Here is a 9,937-nt window from a genome sequence, read left to right as displayed (position 1 = left end):
TCACATATCAAATTCTTATTGACATAACAAAATCAAATATCCGAGAATACGTAATCACGCATAATAGAATACATTACAAAATAAATACAGAGTAACAAATAGTTACTTACATAATAATTGAGAACACGTAAGCATACAATATATACGGAGCAATGGAAACGCAAGCAAATAATTCACATTAGATCAAATGATCAATCTATAGTAACCAGTCAAAAATGCAACATCTAAATCTTGAAAATCTCCACGATTTTAATTTTGTTCAGATCTGTTTTTTGCCTTTTGACCCTCTAAACGAGGCTTTCTTAGAAAATACGAAATAAGAAAGTTATAGAGAACAAAAAGATCTTTCTGAAAAGTTCAGTATCAACGAATTCTGACTTATTATGAATTGTCTATGAATTATATAAGATTGCAGATTTTTGTGTAAAAGAGCCTTACGAATTTTAATGATAAAAACGAGGAATACGAATAAGATGTATTTATAATGATACAAAATCCTATTTCTTAACCAACAAATTAATTTGTATTAAAGTCTGATCCAAATTTTAGGACAAATAATGTAAACCAATTTTAAATTCTAATACTTATCGAAATTTAATCTTTTTATTCTTTTATTCTATTATTATTACTATTTTAAAAATTGTGGGATATTACACTTTCCTTATTTTTATTATAATACTTAGTAGAGTTTACCAAATTACCAATTACATAATGTATTTTGTATGTTATTTTAACGAATATGAAGTTATTCTAAATTTTAGACCAATCACATTTTATTAAAAACTTTCCTTATTTACCATTCTCATCTTATAATATTTTAGATCAATCATATAATATTTAAAAAAATCTTATTTACCATTTTCATCTTATAATACTAACTACAATTAGTTAATCATTTTAACTTAAATATTATTGAGTTAACCAATCACATATCTTCAAATTCAATTTTAACTAATAGAAGTTCACCCCTAAGACTAATCACATTATATTGATAAATTTTCCTTATTATATATGCTTTAAAAAAGAGAGTAAAAATCTGTCATTATATATTATAAAATTTTCTTATTCATCGTTATTAACCAACTATACTAATCAGAATTACTTTAATATTTCTAATTCAAAAAACGTTATTACTTAATTTAATACAATTAAATATTATTAATTTAAGATGCGACCAAATCCAAAGATGAAAGTTTAAAAATAAAAATATGCCGATCGCTCCCCAGGCTACAACAGTTTTAATTGTTCCACCAAATCAACCTAATCTTTCTGCAGTCAAACCCATACCGCTCTCATATTTACTCAATCTCACTCTTACAGAAAGTCAAGCTATCGATATATACTTAAAATTTAAAGTTTTTGTTCACACAACCGCCTCTCAAAGTCTTAAGACATTTTTTTATTTAGTTTTCATCAACTAAACAATTATTTCCTTCGTAATTTTTTTCTTTTCTCGTGACTTTTTGTTTGTGTAATTTGAACTTAATGTTACTATCTTTACTATTTTAATTTTAAAGTAATAAATTATATAAAAGAGAGTGACTTTCATAAACATATAGACCAAAATCATTTTTTAGTTAACAATTTGTTTTAAAAAAGTCATCACAACATTTGAATCAGATTTAAAGGGTAATTGCAATCAAATATAAATCACCAAAATCAAACAACAACCTCCAACCACCTACAAATCACTAACTACGTAATAAAAACAATTACTAGAATCGAACTACCACGACAACCACGTCTCTGTCATCATTATACATAAGATAACTAAATCAAGCTGGAATGACCATAAAAATCACAAAAGTAGACAAAAATTGAAAATAAATCATGCGTCTAGAAATGAAAACAAAGACACAAAAGAAGACATGTAAGAAATAAATAATGTATCGAAAAATCATACATTAGTGACGAGTAGATATAATGGATATAACATTTATAGATCTGAAAAAACAGGGAGAGAGAAAAAAATTAGAAATGGAGGAAGTAACTATCAAATTGTTTTTTTAAAGTTCGTCGGAAAAACGAAAATCGACAAAAAAAATAAAAAGAAAAATATGTATGTTATTTATATGCGTAGGATATAAAGTGGCCAAACTCAAAAGTAGTATAAAAAATGAGTGATTAGAATTATTTTCAAAAGTACGTTTTTTTTATGATTATCAATATAATAAATAAGTTAGTTTTGCACAATTAATCTAATTATTGATAATAATGACTAAGATGCCCGATATATATAAAATTATACAATTTTATAATATACTAACATCTTTTATAATTTACATAACTAAATTTAGGTATCACTGATAATAATACTATTTATACAAAAGAGAAATGGGTAATTTAGTATTTAAATTTTGATATTATTTATTATAAGGACGATATAATTATGAATCCGTGGTTCGGTACATAATACGGATAAAACTCTAATTTTATGTAATCACTTTATTTCGTTTTCTTGTCCATCAATTTAAATTCACATTTTTAAAATTAAATCAAATAAAATAATAATTTTAATATATACCTAGGACAATCATTTTATTTTATTTTTTCTTTATATTTTTATTTATTACGTTATAACAATTATTTTGAGAAATGAAACATGATAATATTGAAGAAGAAAATCGAGACGAGGGGAGTAATTAATAAAGGATTGCACTTCAATTCATAGACGAAATAAATGAAAATGACGGGTAAATATTTCTATTCATAATTTACAGGAGAAAAGATAAGACTCCTCTGGCTGAAATAAATATACAAAAATAAAGGACCCCACAAGGATCACACGTGTCAAGTCAATTACTTCACCTTCACTCTCACGCAATGATTGGCTTCAAAACAGCCCACGTCACTATCTGATCATAATCAACGGCCCATATTTTTTAGCACATCTAATTTTTTCCAAGTGTCGATTTTTGGGCCAGATACAGTTTTAATCTGGACCGTCTATTTAATCTCTAAGAATAAAATCCTCAACATTATTATATTATATGTACATTTACATCTCTGCGTATTATTTTATGTGACCCCCAAAAAAAAACTTGTATTTAACCAAAGATGCGTGTTTGCTATTTTTTATATTTAAAACCGAAATTGCCTGATTTCAATTTCGATTTTATCCATAAATCGAGTCGAATTGATCTGCCCTTTTTAGCCTAACCATGTGTATATATACAACATACATACACAAGAATGATGATCACTGAGTGGGTGAGGGAGTTTTAGATCATGGGAGTTTTAGAGAGCTAATATTGTTATTTATCCATCACTTTCTTCTTCTTCATTAATAATTATTATTTATGTAATTATTTTATTTAATCTTGTGGTGATTATAATTGATTTTGTGAAATAGTTGACTGAATTTTCTCTCACCGATGATGAGTTTTTGATTCTGGGTCACAAGTTTTGATCTTTTCTTGAACTGGGCTGGTTTAAGTTTGGATTTTTGTTCACTGTGTGTGTGTGTGAAATAGTACTTTTGAGTTTTGAGTAAAGTACTTAATTTGTGGTATTTGAGGTTCTTGAATTTTGTTAATCAGATAAGTTTTTAGGGTGATTTTGAGAAAGCCCATGTCTTTAAATATGGTTTGGGAGTTGGATATGATTAGGATTTTGTAATTTATGGTAATTTTATGTTGACATAATTACATGTTTGTCAAGTGAGTCAAGATTACTAAAGATTAGGTGATTTTAGGATAAACAACTTGGGTTTTTTAAGTTATTAATCTTTCATTTGTTTGGGCTGGATTGATTAGATTGTGAATTTACTATGCATATGGTGTCTGCACAAGTGCAAATTTACCCATATTTTGACTAAAGGGTGTTTAGTATTAGCCTAAATTTTGGAATTTATATTTGTTGGGGGACTAGATTATTGTGTTTGAGACAATGGCTGTGTCTTTAACTAGATTTTCTTGGTGGGTATGGGGTGGAAAAGAGAAAGAGCCTGTTGTGGGTAATGGTTCTTCACTGAACAACTCTTCTGATTGGGGTTTGGGAGTGAGGGAAATGGATTCTTTGAAATTTTCGAATGTGAAGGGGGCTAAGATGGCTTCTTCGAGTAGGAAAATTAAGAAGAAATGGAATAGTAGGGAGGAGAGGAGGATTGATAAAGAGTATGATGTTGTGTTGGTGCCATCGGATGGTGTTTGTTTGTCTGGTTCTGAATCCGATGATTCGGACTGGTCGATTGGGTGGCTGGAACCACATGCCCCTGATTTCCAGAGTGATGATGAGGTTGATGATAGTTTTGCTGTCTTGGTTCCTTGCTACAGAAATGATGTAAAAAAATCGGAGGTGGCTAATACTCAGCTGTTGACTGCTTATAAGAATACCTCGGATGAGCATTCTGATGGTTAGTCTCATTTCTGTTAATTGATGTTGTTTGATTCTTATTTTACTGTTTAATATGAGCTGTTCTTTTATATTTTGTAGCATTAGGTCTTGAAATTATTGCTCATATGTCTGTCATGTATTTTATGATCATTGTTTATGTCGAGGTTGTTATAGTTCAAGTTGAATATTTTGCAGCTGCAGTTCTTAGTTGCTTTTAGCTTGTGGATTATTTCGGATCATATATATAGAAAATAAATTATAGGAATACCAGGGGCGAATGTTCTTAAACTCTATGTTAGTTTTGAATATGGTATTGCGCATTAAGGAACACTAGTAAAAATTACTGTTTTCACTAATCCTGGTTCTTCCCATTACATGGGATTATTTGACAAATTAACAATTGTTCCCTTTTGTTTTCTTTGTTTTTTTCGCTGCACCAAAAGTGGGAGACCTTTAACTCTTGGGCACTTGCATTTTTAATCATAGCATCTATCTGTTGCTTTTCTAGTGTCCGATAAGACAGCAATATTGAATTGATGTTTATTATAACTAATTCAGATTATTTGTCTTTCAAAGTATGTTTGTTGTTGCTAAACCCTATGTTAGGTGTGGATATGGTATCGAACATTAATATGAAACCTTTTTTAATAATCGTGGTTTTCCCATAATACAGGGCTATCTGACAAATGAGAGTAGTGATTTTCCATCCCTTTTGTTTTCTTATAGTTCTTCGCTGCACCAAAAGTAGGAGACCTTTTACTACTAGCAGTTAGCACTTGCATTGTTAATTATAGCATCTATCTGCTGTTTCACTAGTGTCTGAGTTGACAGCAATATCACACTGATGTTCATTTTAACTAATTCTGTATTATTTTTCTTTGTAAGTATGTTGATTTTTGCTGATAAATCAGTATTGTTTTTTGTTGAGTGTTTCTTGTGTTGATGTTTAACTGAACATTTCCTGCACTTGTGCAGAGCGACAAAAGTACATGCAGCAGTGGCTTTCATCTCTTCAGAGCTTCTGAAGCCTGCGTATATGCCGCTTGCTTGTGCTGAAATGCTGTGGTAATTGATCTGACAATCATATGTAGGAGTTATCGTCCATAATTGAAGTAACTACAAAATTCACCCAAAAAATAGAAAATTGAAAAGGAGAAAGTAGTTTTTCAGCTGTTGCAATAACATATTGGTAGCATGGTGGGTGCCATTGTATCACCGTCCCCATGGTGACGTTTTTGCCTATGAAATCAAGGTCAGTGAGGCATCAACTTGGAATTTTGCAGTCCATTATGTTATTATGTTTGTTATTGCGTTATCAGTCATGAGATTATGTAAACCATATGGGAGGAATTTGAGAGAAAGCTAGTTCTTGTATGTAAATTATGCTACATGGAACATGTAAATATGTCTAAACTTGCTCGCTGCAGCTGTAAATAATCCCCTTTCCTGTGAATTCATGGTCCAGCTCTCTTATTTTTCCTACTTGTTGAATTGAATGATGTTTCAAGTTGATGTTCTTATCTTGCAAATGCTAGCGAACCTGAGTATGCTTCATGTAAAGTTTAATAATGCAAGTGGACCTTGCCAGATTAAAGGAAAGTGATGGCCACTGTGTCATTTCTTACTATAGCTTTATAATGGACTTTTCCTGTGTTTGTTGTGCCTAGCTTAGCAGTCGGAGAGCGATCTTGTCTCGTCAGTTTCATGCTTCTTTTCTAGTAGCTTTCTGAGTTTCATCTTTATCTTATCTCAATCATAGAGGCATCCAATGATGTCATAACGTGCCATGAATTAAACATTATGGAGCTTTCATCCAGGTAGACGATGGAAGCTATACACACCAACTATGCAAACGTTTAATGTTCTAAAATATCGATCTTCTTAATAATCAAGTTTTTAAGGATCCAATCTGGAGTATTTTAAATTTATGCAAAAAAGCAACCAGATAAAAGGCTGAAGATATCATTTTGAATCAAATCTAGGCAGAATGAGCATTATTCCTTACAAATATGATTTCTACAAGCAAGTTGATTAAAGCACAAGGTCTCTTGCAGGCAAGATTCATAGCTTAATGGTTTATATTTTCCTAGACCAAGAATAAATATCTTCATTAGTAGTATTTAATACGAGTGTACGAGTACTTTTATGCTAATGCTTGCAGCAAGAAAGAATGTTCACTATAGAGACTGGACCCGGAAACATTTGGCACTCGTCAAAAACACATAATTCATAGAATGATATCAAATCTAAACATTTGATTGTGTTTTGTGCTTCAACATGATTGCGCTGCACTTATTTATTCATTACTGGATACATAACTTAAATTATAGAACAATCAACATGCTCAAAATCATTGCTCTTCATGTAAACCAAATGAAACCTCAGATACGATCTTCGCGCCCCTACCACTTGCTATGTACAGACCTATGTGATGCATCAATTCCTGCAACAGATATGACAAGAATCCGTAAGAATTTTATACAACAAACAAATTGTTGCTTCAAATTAACAAGTTAAAAGAACACATTTTTCTTTATGAATGAATCACCCTTAGAAGTTTTGTACCAACCTGAACAATTATTGTGTCTACATTAGTTTTAGCTCTCATCCGCATTTAAAGCTACTGTAGACACATACTTTATTGGTTTTTCACTTGGAAGGCTTTACAAATTGTAAAATAAACATTCAATACCTGATTATGAACTCTAGTTCAGACTAATTAATATTCAACACCTCGATAATTAGAACATCAAAATAGGAATCTGCATTAGGGACTATTAACTTGTCCTAGTTAATAGAGTATATACTTGTTTTTTCAATTTAGTTAGAATTCTTGATGATACATTGTCATACACATACACTTGCCATTCAAGTAAAATATCTACGCAAAGGTGAATGGCACTCTTATCGTCACTGCTTCAAAAACATACAGAATCCAACTTAATTCTAAGTACCAGAAGGGAGTACAAACTATTACTACAAAGAACTTGGTAGTTTTTTCAAATGAATATAGTTGTGATGCATAAAAACAATAAAATAACTAGTTCTTGACAGATGTGACAGTTCTATTGTCGTATTGATCGTAATCCTTTAGGGTAAAATAATATAATGATGTGTGAGGTAAGATAGATGCATACCTGCGGATGAGATAGAGCACCTTTGATGTTCCTGGATATACTAACTGGAAGATCATAAGTAGCACATCCACGGGAATACACAATCACATCCTCTAAAGGGGGAAGAAGACCACGATTTCTTGCAGATAGTGTAGAACAGACAAAATCTAATACACATATATCTGTGCATATTCCGACCACCAACACCTTGTAAAAAGATTGTACATATTTACTTACAAGCAGAAAATCCATATCATAGACCAAATCAGTATGAAGAGTCTATGAGAGAGTTCTTTTAGATGGAATAGACTTACACAAAAGAAGCAGGGTGAAAATTTTAAATTACACATAAATCTCATCCCCTCTTCCGTCACATAGCTAGATGTTCTAAATAAGCTCCTTTTTTCCATTTTTTCACAACAGGATCTGGTTAGCAGTTCCTTTTTTCAACTTGTCATTTAGGATTTTATAATCTTCTTTCTACACTGTGTCAACTCATTCAGCCGTATATTCTTCCCCACCATATTTAATTTCTTATTCATATTAATTTACTTTGCACGATCTCATTCCACCATGGCAATCACAACAATGAATTAGATTTAAAGGTCCTGATGGAGTAAAGGTAAGTACTTACAACTTTTATTTGATTGGTTTTCACCCAATTTACGAACACATTGGACCCATCTTTCTCAAAGGACCCAAGGAAACCATCAATGCAATCCTTGCGTCTAAGAGTTACATTTGATTCATTCTCCAACCATTCCAAAGCTGCAAAAAAATGAAGTGAACAAAACAGGAACAAGTAGCCTATAGCTGCTACATCAATTAATGTCCATGTGAAATTAAGTACCAGGAACTAATTCGGAATCAGCTGTTCCAACTATGCAGTGTGGAGGGTATGGGGGCTCTGGTTTATCGGGGTGATGAGAATCAAGAAAAGCAAAAACAGGCCAGTTCTTTTCACAGAACAATCTGGAGAGCCGAACAGACTCATCAACCATTCCAGAAATTTGTGCATTTGGTGCACTTGGAGCCTGTTAAAAAATAATCATTAAATATCAAGAACACAATTTGATATATATATATATATATGCAGTAACATCACTTAGTAATATAAACAAGGTATGCAGTGGCGGAACACTTCATTCCCGACTGATCTCTAAAAAACAGTGAAGATTATACCTTTTAATCTTAACAAGAATTGAAAAAAAATGAGTTACAAATTAATTTTCGAGCCCTGGTTGCAGTTTGCCCTCTTAATACTAGTTAAGCCCCGTATCATATTGAATCATGAACAATCCGGCCTATAAATCAGTTGTTGTTTCATAAAGTGAATTAATAAAAATCCAAAACAAATAACAATAAATTAATGATAACAATATAAACTACTAGCTAAGCCCCGGATCATATAGAATCCAAGTTTAGCCACTAATAGCATGAAAAATAAGGATGTATAAATCAGTTGTAAAATCCAAAACAAAAATTAATAAATTAATAAAAACGATATAAGTTGCCCTGGCAATCGACGAAAGGTACAAAACAGCTAAAGACACACACACAGAGACACAAATACATAAAATCTTACATAAAATGTACATGTAAAAAGTTAATCATAAGATCACCTTCCCATTCATTAATTCATTATTAGTATAGATAGATACCAAAATTTTAATATAAAAAAAGTCAACAATCAAAAGACAAACACAACTACGCAAATAATCAAAAGGGTTGAGTTATTGAATCAAAATACATGAAAAATATGTAATGGAGACATAAAAACATGAGGAGGGGGGGTAGTAAAATTACCAAAGGACCAGAACCAACAGTGCAAAAGCCATTAACGAGGTCGACGAGAACAAGACCTGTATTGATGTCACCGTTGAGACACACAGATTGGGTTTCTAAAGGAATCTCGTTTTTTAATAAATCAATGCTGGAAGCATCTGAACCCATCTCTCTTCCTATATTCAAACACGACCAACCAATGTGTACGGGTGTTTATGTTTTAGCGGAGAAGACGGGTGAGAGTTTGAAAGAGATTTAGAATATACTACTACTACTAGGTAGGGCCGTTGGTGACGAAAACAGTGTGGATATGATTTAATGTGATTCAAGACTGACATGTTAGATAGACACACCCACCAACTCTAAAGTCAAATATGTCGCCTAGTCGGATTCTTTTTTCTTTTTCTTTTTTTAAATTTTGATCATGTTTTTACTATATTATATTATATTATATCTTATGAGTTAAGTTCTATGGAGACCAATTTTTTTTTAGACCTTACCACTTATGTTCTGCAAGCAAAATATTGCACAAAAACATTGCAAAATATATTATTTTGCGAATCATGCACTACAAAAAATCCTTATTTTATTCAAAATTTTGAATATCATATATGTACCGCATGTAAAACATTACAAAAATATTTTATTCTGCAAAACATGTTAAGTTTGCAGAACATTTGTTTAACTTGCAGAACATACAA

At 31.3% G+C, this 9,937-nt stretch overlaps 2 protein-coding genes across 2 annotated transcripts; one reads left to right on the top strand and one right to left on the bottom strand.

The window, feature by feature from the left end:
• The first annotated feature begins 3,025 nt into the window (after positions 1 to 3,025).
• Positions 3,026 to 5,817, top strand: LOC141712709 (uncharacterized). Its single transcript, XM_074515753.1, has 2 exons — positions 3,026 to 4,354; positions 5,311 to 5,817. The coding sequence occupies exons 1-2, from the start codon at positions 3,889 to 3,891 to the stop codon at positions 5,358 to 5,360; spliced, it is 516 nt and encodes a 171-aa protein (XP_074371854.1). The 5' UTR covers positions 3,026 to 3,888; the 3' UTR covers positions 5,361 to 5,817.
• A 719-nt stretch (positions 5,818 to 6,536) lies between these two features.
• LOC141712708 (nicotinamidase 1) lies at positions 6,537 to 9,542 on the bottom strand. The gene is made up of 5 exons (XM_074515752.1): positions 9,258 to 9,542; positions 8,302 to 8,485; positions 8,086 to 8,219; positions 7,473 to 7,658; positions 6,537 to 6,778 (listed from the first exon to the last, which is right to left on the bottom strand). Exons 1-5 carry the CDS (start codon positions 9,402 to 9,404, stop codon positions 6,686 to 6,688), a joined length of 744 nt encoding a protein of 247 aa, XP_074371853.1. The 5' UTR covers positions 9,405 to 9,542; the 3' UTR covers positions 6,537 to 6,685.
• Between the last annotated feature and the right edge of the window lie 395 nt (positions 9,543 to 9,937).

Source organism: Apium graveolens, chromosome 3 (assembly GCF_009905375.1).
Source record: "Apium graveolens cultivar Ventura chromosome 3, ASM990537v1, whole genome shotgun sequence".
NCBI classification, from domain to species: domain Eukaryota; kingdom Viridiplantae; phylum Streptophyta; class Magnoliopsida; order Apiales; family Apiaceae; genus Apium; species Apium graveolens.
This window is presented reverse-complemented; position numbering and strand designations above follow the sequence as displayed.